At 37.5% G+C, this 26,057-nt stretch overlaps 1 protein-coding gene across 6 annotated transcripts in view; it reads right to left on the reverse strand.

Moving 5' to 3' along the window:
* The window catches only part of Khc-73 (Kinesin heavy chain 73), an 842,240-nt gene that overhangs the window by 55,968 nt on the left and 760,215 nt on the right, over positions 1–26,057 (reverse strand). For 5 of the 6 annotated variants that reach the window (XM_090407555.1, XM_090407554.1, XM_090407553.1 and 2 more), the window contains one exon: positions 4,845–5,265. In XM_090407555.1, the coding sequence (XP_090263681.1) occupies positions 4,845–5,265 (421 nt within the window). The remainder of the gene's footprint in view (positions 1–4,844; positions 5,266–26,057) is intronic. The other variant, XM_090407550.1, reaches the window with a different exon arrangement.

A 26,057-nucleotide genomic window follows, 5' to 3' on the forward strand; every position in this document is an offset into this window, starting at 1 on the left:
CAATAACACTAATGGCTTTGAGAGTATATAGTGTGAGACAAATGTTTATGAGACAAGATATTTAGTGGAATGTTTTTACAGACTAGGAAATATAGGTAGTGATGAGCAGAAAATGTTTAGGTAAATTAGTTTGGCAAGTGCAAAGTGAGTGATCATTATTGGGGGGGGGGATTCAACTATAGTTATATAAACTGGGAAGAGAAGACAGCATACAGTAATAAAGAATGTGCACCACAGTTGGTTATGCCCTTGATCTGGTTATTTAATGAAAGTTTTCTTTGCCTTCTTTCCATTCCTAAGATATGTAACTATAGTTGAAGCCCCATAATGATTGCTCACTTTGCACTTGCCAAACTAATTTACCTAAACATTTTCTGCTCATCACCATCTATATTTCCTTGTCTGTTAAAAACATCCCACTAAATATCTTGTTTCATAAACATCTATCTTACACTATATACTCTCAAAGCCATTAGCGTTAATTCCACTGAAATTCTATGCCACGAGAGTGCACAATTCATCTGTTATCATGAGTAACACTCTACCACCATGTTTACTTTCCCTAACCTGCCAAAATATGCTACACCCTTCAATTTCCATCCCTGTTAGAACATCCTCCTCAGTTAACCAAGTTTACCTGATACAAACAACCTTTGGAGACACTGAGTCAAATTCATTCCATTTATTCCCAATGTTCCTAGCATTTGTATACAGAACCAGTGTATTGTCAGTATTCTTATAGCCACTATTACTCCCTTCATACTTCACCTGGCTCTGTAATATAGTGTACAAATTCCCTCATTTCTCAAGCTACTATCCCTACATGATGCCATCCCTGTAACATTTCACCTGTGCAATTCTAGTTTCCCTATAGTTATATAACTGACATACTCACTTGCACAAAAAACAATAGTCTCATATAGCTCTCTTCTATCCTCAAATGTACTCCACACATTCATATATTCCAAACCTCTTTTCCTACACATTCTCGCTATCATCTCATTCATCATCACTGCTTTTCTCTGTTAGTTCCTTTGGCACTAAAATGTGCCAAAGGAACTAACATTCCTTTGGCACATTTTAGCTGCACTATGTCTAACATCAACTTCAAATCTCATGCTATGCAATTCGCACTTCCTCTCAGGTCCTCTTTGTCCAATGCACCTGTCATCTTGTTATAGTAAGTAGATTGCTAAAACATGACCTTCCTTTAGAAATCCATCCTGTCTATCAAAGAGTATGTTGTTATCATCAACCCGATTCTGAATCCTGATTCTTAGTAGTCTCTTCACTATCAGTGACCCCTCCTCCCTTCCTGCAAAATATCCCCAAAATTTCACGTCTGAAATTTCAACTGCTCTCAAGTTCTGAATGATGCTACTCTCGTGAGGATGAAATACCATTATGAATTGATAAATGGCCAGTTGTATTCTTGTGTGTCATTCAAAGAAAAATAGATTTGTTGTTTTTCTGCTTTGCTTTTTTTTGGGCAAGGAACTTGGGGAGATAAGAATATGTTGCCAATGTTTTTGTAAAAGTCTTCCCAAGTGTGTTGACAATCGCTGACGGATGAGGATAGAGAAGTTTGATAGTACATGTGCCTTTATTTTCCAGATCTTTACCCATACTTCTTTGCTGTTGGTGGATCTTGATATAGAAGAAGTTAAAAAAAGAAGAAAAAAAAAAAAAGAAGTAGCAATGTTTTTGAGTGTGCTATGAAAAGCGGTTTCAAACAGTGTATAGTGTGGCTTTTTTTCTTAAAATTGTGCTTCATATTTTTTGTGATGGATACAAGTGTCTTTCAGTAGTGTTGTTGTTGTAATTTTGTTGGTTTATTTGTGTTGTGCTACTTGCTCCTACTGCTTCAACGTTCTGAAAATGGCATCCATAAAGAAATGCACACGTACAGCACAGAATGATTTGGCACAAAGATCAAGCTCTGCTCTGGATTTTTCCCAGTGGATGCATTGTGAGAATTGCTTCATGTATACATCAACAAATGTGAAAGATCTGTGGACTGTTAAAGTGAACAAAAAGAAAGGAAGTGTTAAAGTGTGTGAAAAGTATACTGATAAGTTAGAATGTTTCAAAATGGGAGCTAGCATCAGGACTGTAGTAGAAGAGCTTAGGCAAGAGTTGGTGCAAATGACAAGTGAAATGAAGCATCAGGAAGGTGAGATTAAACACCTAAAGAAGTTGATATTACAAAAAAGTCAAAGGATAATCATACATCGTTGTATAGACTCAATCATTAGGGGTGTGATGACTAATAAAGTACACAAAACATGCTTTCCAGGTGGAACACTGAAGCAAATAACCATCTGAATTAGCGATAGTAGTAGGCACGAATAACTTGAAGAAAAAAAGAACGTTGACAGAGACTCGAGGAAGTTGTTGCAGGAGGTAAAGGATAATAGTGTTATTGGAAAAGTTGTTAGTGTATTGCCCAGATGTGACAATAGTGAATTGAGAAGAAGAGCAGAGATAATGAATAGTAAGATGGCTTAGTTATACGAGTTCAGTTTGTGAATCTGTGGAGTGAATTTGAAGGAAAGGTGGAATTGGTTTAAAGTTGATGGATTGCATTTGAATGGGTTTGGTGTTGGGCATTTATTATTATTATTATGTGACACCTCCAAGGAGTCCAAAGACTCATCGAGGGAGAACATCTACTCTACATCTCTCCGTCTCCACCACTCAAATCCACCAACTACAATGAACCGCATCATCTACTTCCCACCACCACTAGTACTTTCACAGTCAATCACAAACATCTATTTGTCACGCAGTCTTTTGGCTGGAGAGCAGATATGCTAACCACTCAGCCAACCAGGCTAGCTACTATTTTTTTTAAGAAAGGCTACTGTTTTTTGAGAAGGCACAAAATCAAGAAGTTAATGAAGATAATGATCATTACGAAGTTTTGATAAACACCTAGAACAAAAAATTATATTAAAGAAACTGATATTTTACCACAAGAAAGAACATATCTTAAAGCCCTTTAATCCTCATGTTTCATCAAATTGTAATAATTTGTTCTTTTTTTCTTTTAGGATATATAAGAAGACATGTCAGAGGTTTTGAAGAAATTTGAAGACACAGAGGTGCAGGCCATCATCAAGTTTTTCAAGTGCTGCAAGAAAAGTTGACAACGAAGATTCACCAAACTTTGTGTGAGACTTTACAGGACAGTGTCACAGCATATCCAACAGTTGCCAGATGTGTGGTCAAGTTTAAAACTGGGCATCCTAAGACAACAGATCCTCCAAGTCAGGAAGGTCTTCCACAGTGATCACATCCAAAAACATCGATGCAGTGCACGCCATGATCCATGATGATAGATGAATGCAAACCAAAAACATTGCGAAGACTCTGAGGATATCCAGGGAATGAGTTGAGGTTGTTATCCACCAACATCTGGACATGCAGAAGCTCTCAGTGAAGTGGGTCCCCAAATGCTGACCAAAAGAGAGAATGTGTGCTGTCATCTCAAGGGATTTTGGGTCATTTTGAGAAATCAGGTACAAATTTTTTAGCTTGTATTGTGACTGTTGATGAAACATGGCTTTATCATTATGACCCAGAGATGAAACAACACAATGGAGTGGAGACACAAAAGTTCTCCACTTTTATGATGCTTGCATTTACTTTGATCTTTTCTTTTGACAGTCCATATTTCTGAATTATATATAACAGAGTGGGAGTGGCCATTACTTTATAAAACTGAAGGTGAGTTTCGTATTTTGTTTTTGATTCTATGTTCTTTAAACTGTTCTACAGATTTTCTGAAATTTATTTATTTTTTCATCTGCATCTTAGTCTTTTAGATTTGGTTGTCAATTTAATATTGCAAAATGTAAGTTACACACTTTGGAATGAAATGAGTGCATACCATGCATTATGGAACTGCAGAAAATTGAGAAGGCTAGAGATATGTGGTAAAAGCAGTCAGAGAGATGAAGTTTAGAGGGCATATTACAATAGTTGACAAAATAATTCAAAGGATTGCTTCAATGTTGAAAAACACACTAACAAGTGAAGATAAGGGAGTTGTTATCCCTCTTTATAAGGCTATGATTCATCCATATTTGGACTATTATGCAAATATTTGTAACCTGGATTTCTTGAGAATCAGGTGTGGAGATGAGTGACCAAGCTAGCGATGGGTCTGTAGAATGGTTCCTATGGGAGTAGGTTGAAGGTGTGTGGGATGCAAAGAGGAGAAATGGTAGAAACTAATAAATTAATAAAAGGACTCTATAAGATTGACACAAAGGAAATTTTTAAATAGATGAGGGAAAGCGAGTACCAGGGTGACTGTGTGGTAAGAGTGTGCAGACTACATTTTTTGCTTGGAGAGCAATAAATAAGTGGAATGGATTGCCAGAAGTAGTTGTGAGTGTCCTGACAGTGAATGAGTTTAAGGAGATAGCACACACACAGAATGATAGGCATTATGTGTGTGTGCATAAAGTTTAGTGGGGGTTTCCAATGACGAGTCTTCTAATTTCATGGAAATACCTGTATAATAATGAACTCTGAGGCCTTTCACTGAAAAGGCTACCATATTCAATGTAGAATTCACATACATCAATGAAGCATAAAAAAAAAAAAATCAATGTTTCATAGAGTTAACTTTTGTTTATCACTGCTTGGGTGAAAAACAGCATTTGTATCCTACTTCAGCTAAGATTACAATAATTCAGATAGTGATAAATGAGTAATATAATACCTCTGAAAAGTTTTTGTGAGATATGCAAAGAATTACTATTCCAAACATCCAATAAAACATAACAAAAATACAAATTTTATGTTTGAAAAGCTTAAAACAAAACAAAACATACCACCTTTTGCTTTTCTTCTATGATGGCATCATCATGAAGAAACAAATCTTCAGCAGATTTTATTAGTTTTTCCACTCCAACTTCTACAGGAAGAGAAACTAAACTAGATTCAGATAATGTCTCATTTATGTGAACAGTTTCAACAACATTCACTTCTTGAGGCATGTCTTGCACTTCACAAATGTCAGATATTCTATTCCCTACACTTCCCTGAATTAAAAATTTATTATCTTCATTTACTGATAAATGCTCATGACAAAACTGTTTATTTAATTTAGAAGGTGTAGAGCTTACAGGTTGTAAAGCAGGTATTAAAAGTTGTTCATTTTTTGTGTTTTCAAGCTCAGTCCAATGTTCTTCACTGTAACTTCCTGGAATGGATGGCATCACTTCAGGTAGAAGAGGTGGAGGTAACGCTTTGCTATAATCCGAGAAAAAGAGGAGAAAATTAATATGAACATAAAATGCAGTGGATACAAGCAATTTGAAAATGGCAACATATAAATTATGTTTCAATAATTTGTGGTAGCTTACCTACCATACTAGCCATGACGTGTTTACACATTAATCCAAACATGGATACGAAGTGTCCATTAAAATTAAAACAGCATCTGAATAATAGCATTAAAACAACATGGATATGAAGTACAAATTATCAGATATATTTTAATCATATGGCCAGTTGGGTAGTTAAATATCAAAGATGAATGGAGGAAACCTCCATATAACCTGTAAGGAATATGGAAAACTGACTACGGCTTCTGACACAATGCTCAATCCTTACTTTTCCAATAGTTAAGGTAGGCTGACAATTTGGAACTTAGCCAACTAAACTATATTCTGCATAGATTTAAACAATATATACAACATAATGACAATAACATAATGAAATAATTATTATTATTCAGGCCTTCATGGAGTCAAAAGACTCATCGAGGGGAGGTCCCCCCCCCCCCCAAGAAACACAAAGTCTATCATACCACTCCTTGAACTCACTGACCGTTCTCGCTCTCACCACTCCATCAGGCAATGCATTCCATGGTTCAACCACCCTCCATGCAAAGAAACCACTCCTCACCCTCTTGCTCACAGTTTCCTTTCGTAACTTCCAGGGATGGCCTCTTGTCATCACTCGTTCCTGCTGTTCAACCAAGCAAAAGAACTCCCCAGTGTCAACCCTGTAACCACCTCTCAACAGTTCAAAAGTCTCAATCATATCACCTCTCCTTCTTCTATCCACCAAACTCTGCAGTCCACATTCCCTGAGCCGATCCTTATAACTATCATTGTACAGTCCTGAAACCATCTTTGTTATCTGCCTTTGTACCCTTTCCACAGTTAATTTATCCCCCTTCAAATCCTGGGGACCAAATCTGAGAACAATAGTCCAAATGTGGTCTGATCAGGGTCTTATACACTTATCATTCTGTTGTATAAGACCCTGATCAGACATTTTATCTCTGCAGGTCAGTGTCCTTCTCATTATTGTAGCAATCCTCTGTGTTATCTTTGCAATATGTCCCCTAAATTTCAGGTTTCTATCAATCATCAACCCCAGATCTCTTGTCTCCCCTACTTCCTCCAGTATAACTCCTCCCATAGAGTATGCAGTGTCCCATCGATGTTTCCCAAACCTCCAGACCCAAACCTCATTTTGGTGCATTAAACCAACACCCACATTCATTTGCCCATCTATCTAGCTTATTCAAATCCTCTTGCAGGGCTGCCGCATCTGCACTATTACTAATAATCCTTCCCGGCTTTGCATCACCGCAAACAACTGAATATCCCCTTGCAATCCACTGACAATGTCATTGATATAAAGGTTAAACAATATAGGTCCCAGTACTGAGCCCTGTGGGACCCCACTTGTAACCCTCTGCTTCCTTGAAACTGCCCCCACCATACACAACTCTCTGATACCTATCAGACAGCCAATCCTGAATCCAGTTGAGCAATCTGACATCTAGACCTATGTGCTGCAACTTAAATATCAGCTTATCATGTGGCACCCTGTCAAATGCCTTTGCTAAGTCTAAGAAAATGGCAGTATATGCCTTTCCCTTATCTAATGCTCTTGTAACTTTATCATAAAAGGCTAGCATATTTCTAAAACAAGAGTGCCCCTTCACAAATCCATGTTGACTCTCAGAGATAACATTACCCTCATCTGCCCAATGCTGTATATGGTCCTTCACTACTTTCTCCAAGATCTTACTAACTACTGATGACACACAAACTGGTCTATAATTAGACACTTCCAGTCTGCTACTGTCCTTATGCAATGGCACTATCTTACCTTCTCTCAAAACCCATGGTGAAATACCATCCAGCCCCACAGCTTTACTGACATCCAAAGTACTGAGTATTTGAAACACACTCTCTTCCTGTACCTCTAAACATTGAACCTACCCTATCCCTCTAGCATTGAAACTGACTCCTCCAGGATGAAATACTCCAATAAAGTGTTCATTGAACAATTCTACTATGTCCGCTGCATCAGTCACTCTATTCCCATTTTTATCCCACAATATCATTCTTCCACAGTCATTTCTCCTCCTATTGGCCACATATCTAAAAAATTCTCTAGGATTTTCTTTGGATCTTAGGGCTAATCTACTCTCATATTCCAGTTTCGTCTTCCTTACCAGACTAGTCACTCTTCTGGCCTGTGTCTTATATTCTTCATGCATCTTCTCTTCTCCTGTCTCCTTATATCTCTTCCACAGCCTCTTTTTCGCATGCGATTCCTGTTTAATATTGTTTGTCATCCACTTTACTCCAAATTGTGTCCTCTTGTTCACTCGTGGTATACAACTTACCATTGCTGCTAACAAATATTCTTTCATAATTTCCCATGCACTAACGATACCCCGGCCTTAACATATTAGCAAATTAGTGGAAATAACATATTAGCTAAGAAGTGAACTGGTTCATCAGAGATGCTCATGTTTGTCAAGAAACCAGGTTAAAAAATTAGGAACTTGAAATTCAGTGCAATTAAAGATAACTAATATCAACATGAAGCATCAACCATGAAACTGGGACAGAATTAGGAGAGAAATTACAGAAATATGATAATGACAATACTGGCATTATTGACATGACAAAAAGTAAAGCAGCAACATACTTCTAAATAATAACTACAAGATGACTTCATTGAGCAATACTAATCACAGAAAGGAAGGAAGGAGTATCTATAGATGTTCCTTTCATTGCTGATTAAAAAAAGAAAAGGGTACCTATAGTATTCAGCACTAAAACATGAAGATAACTTCCAGAATAGAGCCAATTTCTAAACAGAGTGACAATCACAAATTTCATAACAGAAAATCTGGACAATGAGACTTATTTGAAGCATTAGAGAAATCAGCTGACAGAAAGAAAAAGGAAAAGATAGTTCTTGCTGGACAATTAAACAAAAGAGAAGAAAATGAATCTCAGGCATTAGTAAAATTTGGTGAAAAAGACAGGACTAATAATAATAATAACAATAAACACCTACTAGATTTCTGTTCAGGACATGGACTATTCATGCTCACTCCATGTTTCAATGTAAGGATGCACATAAATTCACGTGGTTGCAAACACATGGAAAATAAGACAAGGGTTAGTTATTGTGATATCTTCAGACTAGTTCATGATATAAGACTAAACAAGAAATTAGAACAGAAAAGTCATCAGTTAGCTCTGAGAAGGATAACAAAAGAGTATAATATTGGGGAAAAAAGTCCACTAAAGTTTTTTATTATTATTGCAGGCTCTATGGAGTTTTAAGAGTCATCATTTAAAGACACATTTCCCAAACTATGAACAGTAACACAATACCTATTATACCTCTCCTTGAAACCATTAACAGACAATGCACTTACAACTGACTCAGGAAATCGATTCCATTCCTTCACCACTCTGCAAGTGAACAATCTAGTCCTCATACTCTTGTTGTTAACCACACTTAAACCCAACTTCCAGGGATGAGCTCATTTTCTGCCACTTTTGACAAGTGATGAAAAAAATCCTTGCCTAATCCTATAAAATCCTTTAAGTAACTTAAATGTTTCTATCATATCCCACTTTTTCACCTATCAACCAACTTTTGCAATCCACAAACTTTAAATCTATCCTCATAAGGAGCATTCTGCAGACCACTCACCATCTTGGTCACTTGCCTCTGAATCCACTGCACAACTTCCTCATCCCCAAGAAACCCTGGTGACCAGACCTGAGTACAGTAATCCAGATATGGTCATATCAAGGCTTTATAAAGAGGAATGATAACTCCAAGTAATCTAGCGAGCTCCCCTGGCTACTTTAGCAATATGCCCTCTAAAATTCAACTGTCTATCTGCTACTACCCCAAAATCCCTGGCATTATCAATTTCCTGGAGTATAGTTCCCTCAATGTGGTACACAGCCTGTAATCTTTATACCCCAAAATGCATAACTTTACACTTTCCCACATTAAATTTACATCCATTATGTTTTGGCCATACCTTCAGCCTATTTAAATCATCCTGCAAGCTCTCTACATCACCCTGATTAACTATTACCCTATTCAACTTTGCATTATTATCAGCAAACAACTGAATATCTCTCTCTCTTAAAATTATTTCCTATATCATTTATGCACAAATTAAACAGCAGTGGTCCAAGTACAGAGCCCTGAGGCACACCACCACTAGTCAACTCCTGGATTCTGCTCCTCCACATACTACTTTTCGTATCTGCCTATCAGCCACCCTTTTATCCATATCACCAGTTTCATATCTCATCATGACAGGAGAAATCTTTATATGGACTTTTTCAATTGAAGGTGAGTTAGTCAATCTCAAAGGGAGGTAGTGGAGTTTTTTCTTCTAAAAACTCAGGTTTTTCATTCTGCATACAGACAAATCAGCCCTTCAGAACACATGCAATTTTACAAACAATAAAATACTAGTTGTGGTGGTGGTTGGAGGTAGATGGCAATAATGTAAATGATTGGTAATAGAGGTTCGGTGTAGTGGTGGAGACAGTTGTATAGAAGGTGTCCTGCTGCAATGAGTCTTCAAACTCCTTGGAGGTGTCATGAATAATAATAATAATATCCATCCCCATTTGTTGCAGATTGTGTAATACAATTCCATATGGCCTGTAAAATGCCTTTGCAAAATCCAGCAGTATCAATGTGTAGCTATTCCCTTTATCCAACTCGGCTATCACCCTATTATAAAATATTTGTAGATTACTAAGGCATGACTGACCCTTAACCAAGTCATTCTTTGTGAAGGGTTGGTCATGCCTTAAAATATAATAAGAAAATATTATATTCTTACCCACCCATTCATGAATTCTATTTTTACCCAACTTTTTCAGTATTTTTACCACCACTCATGAAATACTGATTGGTCTATAATTTGATACCACAGACTTAGATCCTTCTTTATGGAAAGGAATTATTTTGCACTCCTTCCACTCTCTTGGGACTTTGCCATTTCCTCTGCACATTCTCTTAAAATGCAAGCCTATATCCCATCCAATCCCACAGCTGTATTTGCATTCAGATTCTGCAATATGGAGACTGAATGAAGAAACTCAGGTGTATGAAGAAGAGGTATTACAGCTGTTGCACAAACTGAATAAGAATTCAATAATAGGGACTGATAGGATTCATTCTCTGAAACCCATCAGTTCCTATTACTGACTCTTTTAGCATGGGTGCTAAAAGAGTGGTTAGCTGAACTGGCTATTCCTATATAATTTAAGTCTCAGAACAGGGAAGATTCTGCAGAATGGAAAGAATGTATTGTAATCCCATTGCACAAGGGTGGTGTAAAGACCAATGCCTTCAATACTATTGACCAATAAGTCAATAGTTGAAGTGGTGGTTAAGATTTTGAAAAAATTGGATAGGGCTCACATTCAGAAATGGGTTGACAGTGAATCTCTACTTTGCAATGGACAGAATGAACAGCACTACCCTTGTGCAATGGGATTACCATACAATCTTTCAATCCTTGCAGAATCTTTCCTGTTCTGAGACTCAAATTATACAGCCTGGACTAAGAAAGGATCATGTTTTAGCAATGTGCTCACATTCTATAATAATGTTACCATTGAACTAGACAACATTAAACCATAATATTTTTGGATTTTGCTGAGGCTTTTGACAGAATACAGCATGGAAGACTGTTGCATAAACTGGAGAATATGGGTTTGGATTATAAAATATTAGTGTGGATAAGAGGATGGCTGACTGACAGATGTCAAAAAGTGGTGGTATATGGGGGATGTGAGTCCGCAAGATTTGGGAATCCGAAGTGTTGTTGTCTTGGCTTGCACATCCCCTGAGACACTTTGCAAGTGTGGCAGTAGGCAGCCTTCTAGGGGCAATTCCTGGACACCTTTGGGTGACTGACTGGCCTGCTACGCTATTCCTCCCTTCCAGGGTTAGCATCCCTAGTAGGGTTAAGTTTCCTCGCTTGCAATAACTCATCAGATGAAGGTTCCTACTCTTATAAGCCGGAGCCAGGAAACTCGTCAAGTGTGAATCCAGATGTCTGTTTCTTGTTTGGAGGTGATCCTGGACCTCCAAAAAGCCTTTGATAGCGTCTCCCTTCCTGCTCTCCTTTGAGCGCTGTCTATTGCTGGATGTCCAGAATCCTTTCTTTCCTATGTTATGGAGCTATACTTGGGTAGCTCCATCACTATCACTACAGGGTCCAGTGCAGCTTTTATTCCTGCAGTGTGGGATGTTCGCCAGGGTGATCCTCTATCTTCCCTTTTCTTTAACTGCATCAAGATGAGTTTCTTCATTCTCTTCCTAGCCATATAGGCTACTCTCTAGGCACTTCTTCCTTTAATGCTATGGCCTTTGCGGACGATCTTATTCTCGTAGCCTCTACTAAGATAGGCTTGCAGGAACTCCTTGACTGGGCAGTTGACTTCTTCTCTATTCGAGGCCTTTCTATTAATGTAGAGAAGTCCTGCTCTTTAGCTCTTGTCCCCTCTGGTCGTGACAAGAAGCTTAAGGTTGAGACTATGAAGTTTTCCCTGCACGGGAGGCCGTTGCATGCTTTGACCATCCTGGAAGAGTGGAGATACCTCGGTATCGTGTTCACCCCAAAGGGAAGGTCTTCTGTCCCTTCTATCCTAGAAGCTGGGATTGCTTCTTTGAGGAAAGCTCCTCTCAAGCCTCAGCAAAGACCGTTTCTCCTTTCTCACTATCTCCTACCTTGCTTTTACCACAACTTGGTGCTTGGTAGGACATATACCTCGGTACCGTCCCGAATGGACAGGGCTATCTGTTCAGCCATGAGATCATGGCTCCAACTGCCACCTGACACTCCTACTGTATATTTCCATGCGAGGGTGAAGGAGGTTCCATCACTTAGATGGTTGATCCCATGCCTGCGGCTGTCAAGAATCACGCAGTTAGAACTATCATTTTCCCCCATCTGCAGAGAGGCTTTCTATAGCCCATTAATAGAAGAAGACTTTAGGTGGGCTAAAGGCTGGTCCCATTATCAAGGTACTTTAATCGAGTCAGCACCCGCAGAACACAAGAAATGGGTATCTCTGTTGCACTGTTCTGTAGATGGTGCTCCTTCGAAAGAGTCATATCTGGTGCCTCCCCATCATGATTGGGTAAGGGATGGCACCAGACTCCTCCCTGGGTTCGAGTATATTGACCTTATCAGGACGAGGATCAATGCCCTGCCTATTTGAGCCCGCACAGCTCGATGGGGTAGTGATGACTTCAACTGTAAGGCTGGCTGCCACTATAGTGAGACATTGTCTCACATAGCCCAGTGTTGCTTCTGCACCTATGGGGTCTGTGTGAGGAGGCATGATGCCGTGGTCTCCATTCTGAACAACTGCTTTAAGTACAAAGGTCGGGAGACTACGGTGGAACCACATTATAGGACATCCACGGGTTTGTGTAAGCCAGACTCAGCGATTAAAAGAGATGGTGACGTTTGGGTAGTTGATGCCCAGGTGGTGGGAACAGCTCGCCCACTAGCCTATAGCCAAAATAATAAAGTAAATTATTATAAAAATAACCAAGATCTAGTTAGTGAGATATGGGAGGAGCATGGGGCAACTCCGAGGTTTACCAGCACCACCATCTCTTTACATGGCGTATAGAGTGCAGATAGTTATAAGGACTTAAAACAGCTTATGCAGAAGGATATAAAAGTTCTTTCCTTGAGGGCCCCACAGGGCACACTGATGGTATGGCATTGCCACCAGAGAATGACTACAATGATAACTAGAATAAGCATAGAGTAAAACACTTGTAAAGGCTTAGGCCTATATCAAGTCTGGACGTGATGTAAGGGTAGTACTGCCCATAACCAGTACAAAGATTAATTAAAAAAAAAAAAATTAAACTAGTGATGTACCACAAGGATCAGTCCTTGGTCCACTGTTATTCAATCTGTACATTAATGATATTGGAAAGGATTTGATAGGTGACATACAGCTATTTGCTGATGATGCAAAGATAGGTAGGGTAATCAGGAATGCTGCTGATAGGCAGTACTTGAAGGATGATTTGAATAGGCTGGAATTGTGGGCATAGGAAAATGGATGTCAGTTCCATGCCAGCAAATGCAAAGTCATGCACTTTGGTGTGATTAGATATCCAATGTCGTATTACACTGGTGCGATTATGCTAGAAGAAACTGATAAGGCTAGGGATCTTGGAGTGTTAGTAGATAGGAAGTTGAAATTCAGGAGCCATGTAGCAAAGATTACAAATACAAATCAAAAAACGAACTTTCACATGTAAAGATAAGGATGTCATTTTGCCTTTTTACAAGGCCTTCATAAGACCTCACTTGAACTATTGTGCACAGGTCTGGTCTCCTGGTTTCCATGGTGATTCTGATATGAGAGAGAGAGAGTGCAAAGGAGAGTGTTAAAAATGATATCAGGATCGTGGAATACTGATTATGAAGACAGAATGGAATTTATAGACTGCAGACACTAGCAAACAGGAAGAAAAAAAAAGGTGATATGATTGAGACTTACAAACTCCTGAAAGGGTCATATAGGATTTCAGTTGATGGAATTTTTTCATTTTATGTAGGGAGAAGAAAGGACAAGAGGACATCCTTGGAAGATGAGAATGAATGCTGCTAAGAAGGGGGTGAGGGCTAGATTTTTCTCTCATAGAGTGGTGCATGACAGGAATGGATTGCCATTGGATATTGTGTGTAGAAGCAGCTGAATGAATCGAGAATAAGTATGATAGCTGGGGCGTGTACTAAGTGGCCTCCCTTTGAGTTCCTGACTTCCTGGAGGTCTCTCTTAATAATAATATCTTAAGTACCTCCAATATTCATCAACCTCTGTTCTTACATCAGTTCCCATCATCTCTGCCATAACAATATCTTTACTTGAATGATATATTTGTAAAATGGTCACTCAGTAGCTCAACAATTTCATCTGCCTGTGTCAATTCCCTGCTGTCCACACTTATTAAAGTTATCTTTCCATTGTCATTCTTACTCCTACTTGCCACATAACAAAAAACTCTTTGGGATTTCCTTTAATCTGTTAGGCAAACTTCTTCCCATAACCTTATTTTGCCTTCCTTACCATTTTAAATGGAATAAAAGTCAAGCAGTTTTTCAAATGTGAATGGAGCACTCAATTATATAAATAATATTAGAGAACATGTGAAAGTGTTTGAAAACAAGAACTCCGGAAGCCTAGTGACAAAATTGGAAGAAAACAGACTGATTACCACCAAGGATCCATGTGATGTAATTTTCTGTAAGAATAGAAAAATGGGAATTTGTGACAGACTGAAGATGATAAAGATGCAGTTCTAGAAAAGAGGTAATTCTGTTGAAAGTTTTTGAAAAATATATTTGCATGAACTCTTAGAAAATATAAAGAAAAGTGCAACAAAGTTTATATTTTTCATTTAATTTCAGAAGTAAATTATGCAAAAAAGTAACAATAATAAGTATGGGAAGACTTTGGAAAGAATATAGTAAGATGTTCTGGAAGCTGTGAATAAAGTTTACCACAAAAGGGAATCAGAAACGATACAGGTAACATAAAAACTGAAGTTGAGAGGATATTTGGGATGACTGGAGAAGCTACTTTGAATAATTATTAAATGAAATAAGATGTGACAGAACAATGGTAGAAAATATCCAGGAGGAATGTGGTCATAAGTAGATATCAATACTCGAGGTAGAAAAACTAATGGAAACTTGAAATGTCAGAATATATGATATTTGATCAGAAATTCTCAAATTTGAAGGTATAAAAATTTTACACAAGCTATACTACATAATTCAACAGACCTGGTTAACTTTCAGATGACTCAAGTAATGCACTCATAGTATCCATCTATAAAAAGGGAAATAAAACTGCATGCATAAAAATCTACAAAAACAATACAAACAAAATCCCTGAAAATTGGAAGGAATATGGTTAACAGTAACTGAACTGTCAATGATGAATCCAGAAAACGAGTAAAATTTCAACTACTTATGTGAAAGTTTTAGTGACAATTACAAATTATATACAAGGGTATGAGGAGTGGCTGAATAAATTTATATGAATTATGCAATATATTCTTGTTTTCCCATTTATTTTATGCATTTATGAACAAAAAAAAGTTTGCGTGAGAAACATCTTCATGAATAGGCTACTTGAGCATGACCTGAAACAAGAACTTGGTCAACTCATGGCTTGAAACAAGAACTTAATCCTCGTTCTCTACTTACATTGATGCAGAACAACCATCAACAAACGGTCAAATTCAGAAAAGACACTTCTGCATAAATCATAGTGGTCTTCTAATCTCTTGCAAAGGCCATTTGATGCAAATTCAGCTCTTCTGCATTTCTACTGCTCCCTCTCACCTACATAGCGCTTCTGTAACAACTCCTAAAAATAAAGCAGATTTTTAATTATCCTCATCCAACTCCAGCCACGAGGTGCTTAAGGGTCAAAGCTGTATAACTGAGAGGAGACCTCCACATAGCCTTTAAAGGAATGTGGAGAACCAACCAGGGCTTCTGACCTAATGTCCAATCCTCACCTTCTCGTGGTGCACCCTGTTGGGTATCTACCTGGATAATGAACGGACAACGATGGGCTGGCAATTTAGGATTTAGCCAACCAAATTGTCTTCTTACTGGCTTAAACCAAAATACAAAATGATGGTGTAACATGACAAAATTGCATGCCCGGTTAAACAAGGCCCCTGTTGTTTTCACCAGGGCGAACAGCGAAAAGTCAGCTACTGGAACAAATCTGAAAACACACCCCAACTCAACATCACCAGAGTTAAAGATCGGTACTATCAACATAAGAAGCCTGAATGGCAAAGAAATGGAGCTAGCTGAGGAATTAGATAAGTAACAGATCGACATAATAGGGGTGACTGAAACAAAAAAGACCAAAACTGGTGAGATCTTTCTGAGCAATAAATACAAAATGTTATATTCAGGCAATGACAATCAAGGAAAAGAAGGAGTAGCTATAGTATTCAACACAAAATACGAGGCTAATCATCTTGAATGGCAGGCAGTCTCAAGTAGAGTGATGTGGGCAATTATCAGAATGGGGAATTGGACAATGAGACTTATTTGTACCTATGGTCCCATAGAAGGTTCTACTAAGGTAGAAGTGAAGGAATTTTTTGAGGCTTTAGAGAAAGCAACTGACACAATGAAAAAGGAAAAGTTGGGCCTTGTTGGGGATCTAAATAGCAGAGTAGGAAATGATTGCCAGACATACAAAAATATTTGGGGAAAATTTGAGAAAAGAGCAAAGCTAATAATAATAATGGCAAATACTTGTTGGATTTCTGCTCAGGACATGGACTGGTTATTACTAACACCATGTTCCAACATAAAAATGTGCACAAATTCACATAGAGAGAAGAGGCAAGGAACAAGAAAAGTCTCATTGACTATGTTATTGTTGATAGTGATGTATTCTCTCTGGTGCAGGACACCAGAGTGTACAGAGGATTTGAAATAGGAAGTGATCACTATTTTGAGTTTATAAAATTGAATTTCATATTGAAAAGAATAACATGTAAGAAAGTCTTAAAGCGAATAAAAATTGAGCAGCTCTCAGATGTGAACGGTAGACTAAAATATACAAAGATTATTGAAGAAAAAATGAAAGAGTTTGAGAACAGGAACCAAACCCAGGAGATTCAGTGGCAAACCTTGAAGAAAACCCTGATTGATTCAGCCAGAGAGGCATGTGGTGAGGTTGTCTGCAAGGATAGAAAAATCAGAACTCTATGCTGGACACAGGAAGTTAAAGAAGCAGTGAAGGAAAAGAAGAAAGCATATCAAAAGTTCCTGGCAAATAAGTCAGCTTGTGCTCTTAGAGAATATAGAGACAAATGTACGAAAGCTAAACAGTGTGTAAAACTGGCTAAACAAAAGTCATGGGAGGACTTTGGCAAGAACATAGAAAATAAAGATCAAGAAGGTGGCAAAATATTCTGAAGGTTGTTGAAGAAGCTTAGAAATGGAGGAAAGAGTGTTGTTAAAGGGCTTAGAGATGATAAAGGTGACATAAAAATGGGAGAAAAAGATATCCTTGAAGTATGGAGTAATTACTTCGAAAAATTGTTAAACGAAACAAGCAGTGATAGCACAGTGGTAAAAAACACTCAACAGGGATACAGTCAGGAATACATATCCAAACTTGAAGTAGAAAAAGCTACCAAAGGCTTGAAATGTGGAAAGGCAGCAGGAGTAGATGATGTTCGAACAGAAATGCTGAAGTATGGTATAAAAGTCTTACAGTGGCTGCACTGGATAGTTAGAAGTCCTGGACAGAGGGACAAATTCCTGATGATTGGAGTAGAGCTCTAATAGTGCCACGTATATAAAAAGGAAAATAAAACTGAATGTGAGAATTACAGAGGTATTTCCTTAATGAGTATTCCTGGCAAGATCTATGCAAGTATACTTGAGAAACAGTTGAGAAGAATTGTGGAAGAAAAGCTTGGTGAAGAACAAGCTGGATTCAGGCCAAATAGAGGCTGCCAGGATCAGATCTTCACTTTACGAAAAATAGTTGAGAAAGCATGGGAATATAACAGAGATCTGTATTTAAGTTTTGTCGATCTGGAAAAGGCATATGACAAGGTGCCAAGAGAGAAGCTATTCAATACGCTGCAGTTATATGGTGTCAATGGGGCATTATATCAAGCAATACTTAGTCTTTATTTGAGTTGTAAGTCAGCAGTTAGAATTGAAGGAAGTACAGGAAGATGGTGTAATGTTAAATCTGGTGTGAGACAAGGATGTACATTATCCCCTCTGTTATTCATTATCTATATGGATCACAATATGAAGGAAAGTTGTATTAAACCTGATATCAAAATTGGAGATGTTAATGTCAGCTATTTGCTTTATGCAGATGAATGTTATTATTGAAGACAAAGACAAAAGGCAATAAAAAGACAAAGACAATGAAAATAGGCAGAATCGTTGAAAATGTCAACTGCGTTGTGAATGGAGAACCTGTGGAACAAGTAAAACATTTCAGCCACTTAGGCACGATTTTTAGTGAGGATGGTAAATTAAATATGGAAATAGACAACGGAATCAACAAAGCTGGTATGGTAGGCAGTCAACTGAATAAATTTATATGGAACAAGAGAGAGAAATTAGCCAAAATTAGCTGTATACAAGACAGTATTCAAGCCTGTTTTAACTTATAGATCTGACAGCTGAGTCAGAAGTAAAACACTTGACCAAAGACTAGAGTCTGCAGATATGAGAGTCCTGAAAGGTGTGAACAGATGGCATCAATGGCAATATTATTAAAAACGAAGATATTAGGAAAGAACTTGACATTGTCAGCATCTAGGAGTGCGTTAGCAGAGCTAATCTCATGTGGTATGGTCACTTAAACAGAATGGGGGAGGAAAGATTAGCAAAACAAGTGACTGCCAGGTTGGCAGGAAAACGACCCACAGGAAGACCAAGATATAGGTGGATTGAGATGGTACAAAGTGCCATAGATGATAGAAATATAAGATCTGATAATGTTGGAGTTTTGACAAGTAACAGACTGATTTGGAGGAATATTGCAGACAGGAAGTTAGTAATGATGTAAATTTTTCATGTAGTACTATCATATCCCGTACACCCCTTGAAGGTACATAGCAGGAATCTGATGATGATAATTATGAACTCCTGCCACACCAGATACAATACACCATATGCTTCCTGTAGTCATTTGGCAGTAAGACATCAAAACAAACAACCTAAATACCAAAGATGTCTTCTGGTTCTGATAATACCTCAACATAAAAGTTGTGCTCTAGAACTATGTCCATTGTGCATCATCTTTACATTATTTTAAAATTAAATGCCATATATTCTATTTTAAGACATGGAACAAGCTTATATTCAATCCATATAGTTTGATGTCAGACTTTTATCTCCCATTTCAAGAAAGGGAGATAAAAGTCTGACATCAAACTATCAAACTCATTGCATTCCCCTCAAAGTCCTCTCTAGAATAATGAAGATCATCATTTGTCACCTTGTACTATAAGAAGGGGACAAATACCTTGGACAAGGGAGATGCATATATATAGTGGTGTACTTGGATTTTGCAAAGGCTTTTGATAGACTATCACATGACAAGCTCTTAAATAAACTGAAACAGGTGGGATTGAATAGCAGACCTGTATTGGATCACTGACTGGCTGTCGGATAGGTATCAGAAAGTTGTATATGGGGGTGCAGTATCTCAAAACAGAAAGGTCATCAGTGGTGTGCCGCAGGGGTCAGTTTTGGGGACATTGTTGTTCAATTTGTATGTTAATGATATTGGGTTGGGTTTAATTAATGACATCCAACTGTTTGTGGATGATGCAAAACTGGGGAGAGCAATGCACAGTCAGGCTGATGTTAATGCCTTACAAGAGGACTGAATAGATTGCATGAATGGGCAGGTAAGTGGAAATGTCAGTTCAATGTTGTGAAGTGTAAGGTTTTGAGATTTGGTAAGCAATGATGTGATGCAAAGTATACACTTGGTGGGGAAACTTACACAGAAGTAGAGGAGATGAGAGATCTAGGAGTGATGGCAGACAAGAACTTGAAATTCAGGGGCTACAATGCACAAGTTGTGAAGACATCACATTGAATAATGGCAATGATGCGGAGAACCCTGACATGCAAGAAATAGAGAGGTCATGATTCCATTGTATAAGGCCTTGATCAGGCCTCATATGGATTATTGCACACAGATTTGGTCACTGGGTTTTCATGGTGATGAGGATATGTTGGAAAGGGTACAGAGAAGATTCACAAAGGTAGTCAGTGGTCTTTGGAATGTGGAGTACAAGGACAGATTGAGAGAATGTCAGTTGCAGAGCCTGACATTCTCTCAACAGAATAGGAGAAAGAAGGGGGGATATGACTGAGACATATAAGCTGGTCAGGGGTTGTTATCAGGTAAACATGGAAGAGATTTTTCATAGAATGGGAGAGGAGAGTAGAACAAAAGGCCATTGATGGAAACTATATAAGGAGGGTGTGAGCAAGGGAGTGAGAAGCAGGTTTTTTTGCATGGAGGGTGGTTGGTAAGTGGAATGCATTGCCTGAGTGTGTTGTGGATGTGGACACATTGAATCAGTTTAAGACGCGGTTGGATGAGCATTGTATGCAATAGTGAGTACCTCCCAAGATGAGTCTCTGACTCCATAGAGGTCAAATGTTAATAATAATAATCATTTGACTTCTTCATTACCTGGAGGCCCACCAGTATGATTCTACCACTCTAGATCCATGGTACATATTTTCAGTACATATGGCATGGAATGATCTGATGAAAGTATGCTGTAGCTCCTATCTCTTCTAGGAGATGAGATGGGATCTGGCAATGATAGCAAATTGTCTTCCTTTTGTCTACTACTCCCACTTTCAACAAATGGGCAGTCAGTTTTTGATCTGATCAATGACAGTACACTATATTGGTACTGCGTCCTCTCTTCAGACCTCATTAATGCAAGAGTTCCCTGGGCTCTGAACACTTACGCTCTTTTTCTTCTATATACGTAGGTGGTCTGAAAAGTTCTCAGCCTGACAATGAAAAAACAAATTTATAATTTCAAAATTATTTTTATTTTTCAACATAATCTCCCTTAAGACTAATATATTTATTCCAGCAATGCTCCAGCGCCATTATCCCATCCTGTAGTGGTTCTCAGTAAGATCTGCAAAATACCCCTCTACAGCTGCAATCACCTCTCGATTCGAAGAAAAATGCTGACCAGCAAGGAAGAGTTTTAGTTTTGGGAAGAAACAGAAGTCAGAGGGAGTCAAATCTGGGGAATAGGCTGGATGTTCCAACAATTCAGTGCAGATCCCTTAATTTTTCCATTGCCAAAACACCTTTGTGGGCAGGTGCATTGTCCTGATGAAAAATGATTTTTTTTCTTCTGGAAACCAGATCTTTTCTCATGAATTTTTTTCACCTAGTCTAGTTAAAAGATCAGAATAATATTCCCCAGAATAATATTTGAAGTTGATTCCGTTGCCCTTTCCAGTAGAAATAACAAATATATCCAGTGTCCTTAAGACAGATGAAACTCTTTAATCAGCGTTTCCTCGAACATTCCTTTAGAAAATCGACTGCAATATCTTCTTTTATTTACTAATTACTTGCTGATGGTCTCAACTCCTCCAGTTTAAAGATTCACAGTTTTATTATTCCTTTTTGGAATCTACTATTAATATTCTTCTGACTGTCACATAAAACTAAATAAACTTCATAAGAACAAAATTCCTTTGGTCTGCATTCTTAAACTTCCATTTATCCTTTCTTTTAGGCTTGCATGGTGATCCAAATGCATTTTTGGAAATTATGGAGACAACTACCGTGTTTGAATAAAAACTTTAGTTTAATATTACTAAAATTTTACAATTCGACGTTTCGACCTTTATGTCAAGGTCATCTTCTGGAGCGTACAAATATACACAGGAAACAAGCTATACTACAATCATACTGGTTCGTTAAAGACACTGACTAACCGCTACCACAATTGTTGGCCTGACCTCTGGTGAGAAAAAAAAAAAAAAATTATACATCAACGCTAGAGTCCTATTATTTGTGTTGTCTACTATATACATATATTAACATCATTCCATCCAGTTGGAGTGGAATGGTTTCTAATACTAGCGGATTGGCTAGGGTCCTGACTTATGTTGAATCTTTCATATTAGGTTGGCTGAATGTGTGCCATCCAGATCCTTGGAAATTTCATACCATCTTTATTGTTGATATTTGGGTGGTTTATCAGGATTTCGCAGGATTCTTTAAATTTTCTTTCATACCATGTTTTTGTGCGATGTAAGGAGCAGGTGCTTTTCCAGTTGATTTGGTGTAAGGTGTTAAGTGCATGGTCTGAGAGGCCTGCTTCACCATAATGGTTTTATTTAATGTGTCTAATGTGTTCTTTCCATTTACTCTCTCTTGTTTTTCTTGTTACTTCAATACCAAACGCTCTCTCTGTCAGCTGTTAATCACGCATTATGTTATTTTGTTATTATATTACGCTAACAGAGTTAGCGTAATATAATAACAAAATAACATCAATAATGGACACATCGCAAGTGCCGACAATACATGTTATGAAATCAAAACTAATAATGTACTAACTGTACAAACATAAACAATTTGTAAAAATATTCATAATTTTAAATTATGATTATTTATACATGCTTTACATTTCATTTTGCCAAAATAAAATCAATAACAGGCACATTGCAAGTGCCAACTATACATGTTATGAAAACAAAACTAATATTGTACTAACAAAAATAATTTGTAAAAATATTCATAATTTTAAATTATGATTATTTTTACACTTTCATGGTCATGGGCATTGTTCCACTGAAAATCCATCGTTCTATTTTTCATTAAGTCAGTTAAAACATGAATAGTGGCTACCCAACCAGTGTTCTCCCTAGAAATTTTTACCAGCCGGGCGGAATGAAGCATTAGCCAGGCGTACAAAAAAAGATGCTGCACAGTATTTTCTATTATTTGTAACAATAATAACAGTGAAAGCTTCAGAATTTCATATTATCTTCATGGAATACCACCAACTAAAAGCTGACATCAATATAATATTAATATTGTAAATATAACTTTAGTGTTTGTTACATACTAAATAAACTTCAAATGCAAAAAGTTTCCATCATATTTAACTGAAAAATGTAAATTCCAATATCCATATAAACAAACAAATCTTAGCATAAAGAAGTGAATCTTCAATAGAATATTATAAAAACACACATTTTGAATATGAGTTAAGAAAGACCCTTTTTCATAACAAATTAAAATAGTAATTTTATTAGAAATTACTTCAAACAACAATAATATTTTATATAGTAATTATAACAAACAAGACTAGGATTTTTCTTATTTTCTCATTAAGTAATGAAAAACCTAGTAATGCTCACAGCTTAAAATTCTACACATTAATTCTTCTCTTCTTCTTAGAAGCCCAGTTGTCAGCAGCTTTTTCGTAATTAAAATCTGTTGGATCTGGTCCCTCCAGTGAAATCAGCATCTGATTATTTAGAGTGTTCTGACTGATGCGATTCTCATACAGGTTTTTATCCTTTTTAAGGCAGAGAAACCCCTTTCACATTCAGCTGTGCTCACAGGTTATGGCCAGTCCAACAACAGCTAGTTTTGCTAAATTTGGAAAAGACTCTTTGAGCTCAGATGTTGTTAATTTCAGCAGTAGTTGTCTTGGATCTAGATTTTTTGTATGACTGTCCATTAATCATTTTTGATGCAACTGCCTATTCTAGTTTAGTACTTTCATAGTTTAAAACTGTAGGACTTCCATTTCTAGAATAATAATCAAAAAGAATCTCGGAAGCCTCATGTTGATCATGACTTTTTGCATTGAAAAGTCTTGAAAAGCAGGAAATGATTGGCATATCTGGAAATCTTGCTTCTAGATGTTTAATAACTGTGCCTATGTATTTATCATATATTGTAGTCTTAAACATAATAACATTAGAATCTGAATAATCAATGTGAAGGTCTGACCATTCACCTGAAAGATGCTGATGAAGATTTTGAAAATGACTGCCAGGAGTGTCTTTCAATTCCATGATGGATAGTTTTCTGGCTTCTAAGAATGGCTGTTAGATCTTGAATGGGAACTCTTTTAACAAAAAAAGTCATTCATTCAAGATTTAACAAGAAACACAATTCTGAGCTAGAAATGCTTGCACTATTAGTTAAGTAAGAAAAATATAAAAGAAAACCTGTTACAATTACCTTAGAAAGAAGTAAAGTTGAGGAGAAAACTGTATGTCTAAGTAGAATTATATTGTTAAAATTATTGATGTCAAAATTATATTGTGTAAGAATGTAAATCTAAGTGCAAATAAAGGTTCAAAGGTTACTAGCTAGCTGCCTACGATGACGTACCGCTGCAATGGAAGCATTCGTGGAAGGTGAGCTGAACTCGCGTTCGGCGAAATGAGTGCTCTTCAAGGAGAAGAAGTGTGATGCAATCGCGTAGGAGCGAATAGGAGAGCACAGTGAGAGATCCTCCATTACGAAAAGAGGGAGCTACAAAGAAGAATAAAAAGTGATTTCATTCGGGTTTGAATCCCCGCATTTTTTCTGTTCCTGTTTTCTCGTGTGGACAAGCAGGGTGCTGACCAATCAATGGCACTGGAAGTAATCTCCTTCCCGGTTGCTAGCTGAAGGAGTCGGGCATGCTATACGTGAGCTGACGGCAGACACCAACTAGGGCCATTGGTAAAAGTTTACCGATGCGAAACAGCGGAAAAAGTTCCCCAAAAAGGATGGCCGAAATGACGATATCGATCCAGTAGATGAGCGTTTGTGCGGCAAAGTGCAAGGAATGGCAATTTGCGTCGATCAGCATAACCTCCATGTGGATGCAACTTGATAAAGCAGAAAGACATCTGACTACAAAGGACGGACGAAAAGAAGCACGATATCCTCTCAGGACACTGGTAACGTACAGTAAATTCCTTATTCTTGTAACAATTAGTATTGGGGCAAAGAGAGAAGAACAGATTTCTAATTGAGAAGAAAGAGAACTTTTAAGTGACTTTTGTGCTCAGTAACGTGTTAATCATATTGGACTAGTAGTCTGAAAGTCTGAGAGTATTGTAACACTTAGTTGAATGTGAATTGATCTTTGTTAGCAAGTTTTACTTAGAATTTTGAATTAGTGTTTTATGATGGATGTGTACTTATTAACCTAGAGATGTAAAATGAGAGTATTTTGACAATTAGAATGTTCCTTATAGCTCAGCTAGTGAATTAGAATTTTGATTTGACATACCTTTGATGTGTGGAAGTTTATTGTATGTAATACTGATAATTAATAAACATGTTTTTTCTATGCAAGTCCAACTTTGTCTGAACACGAGACTGAATTTACCACTCGCTAATGTTCGAACCTGTGAATAAGGGGAAATTAAAGAAAGTTTAGAAAGTTTAGGCCATGACTGCAATGTTGAAGTTTCTATAGGCACTTAATACTTTATCAAGATTAGGTAATACTTGAACTCTGGGAAGGTTTCTTTGCACAAGAATTCTTCATTGCTAGGACTCTGGCTGGTGCATCTACAATAAACAAATTTTGTAAGAGTTCCAAAAGGAGAAGCGGCCCCAGAGAGATAGGTTAGAGATTTCAGGCTTAGTAGGTACGACAGGGATAGAGGATAGAGAAATAACTGGAAAGTGACGCCATAACCAAGGTGTGCACAGAGAGACACATGATCTATAACATGGCTCTGTTTCAGTTAAGTCAACATCTTGCCTTTACCATGATCTAGACAAGTCAGATAAATGTGGTAACGCATCTGAAAGCATCATTAAGAAGCTATGAAATTGTATGCTCTGATATATTTACTTAATCCTTCAGCTGTGATATCATTTCATTCGGTGGCCTCTCTTTCCAATGCAGCTATAACATTCACCATGCATTCTCTTAGAGACTGTACTGCAGAATCATGAGACAGCCATCTAGTGTCACTAGCCATTTTAAGTTTAATCTGAGGACTGTTCAGTATATTTTGGATTTGGGTTAAACCAGCCATCCTGACTGAGGAATTTTGGAAGAAGAAAAACAATTGCCTTAAGATATCATTAAACATGACTAAATAAGGCACTTCAGCAGCTGCTTGGGCACTAGCAAGAGCCAGTGGT

Source organism: Typopeltis vanoorti, chromosome 17 (assembly GCF_054136105.1).
Source record: "Typopeltis vanoorti isolate ZY-2024b chromosome 17, IOZ_Tvanoo_1.0, whole genome shotgun sequence".
Classification (NCBI taxonomy): domain Eukaryota; kingdom Metazoa; phylum Arthropoda; class Arachnida; order Uropygi; family Thelyphonidae; genus Typopeltis; species Typopeltis vanoorti.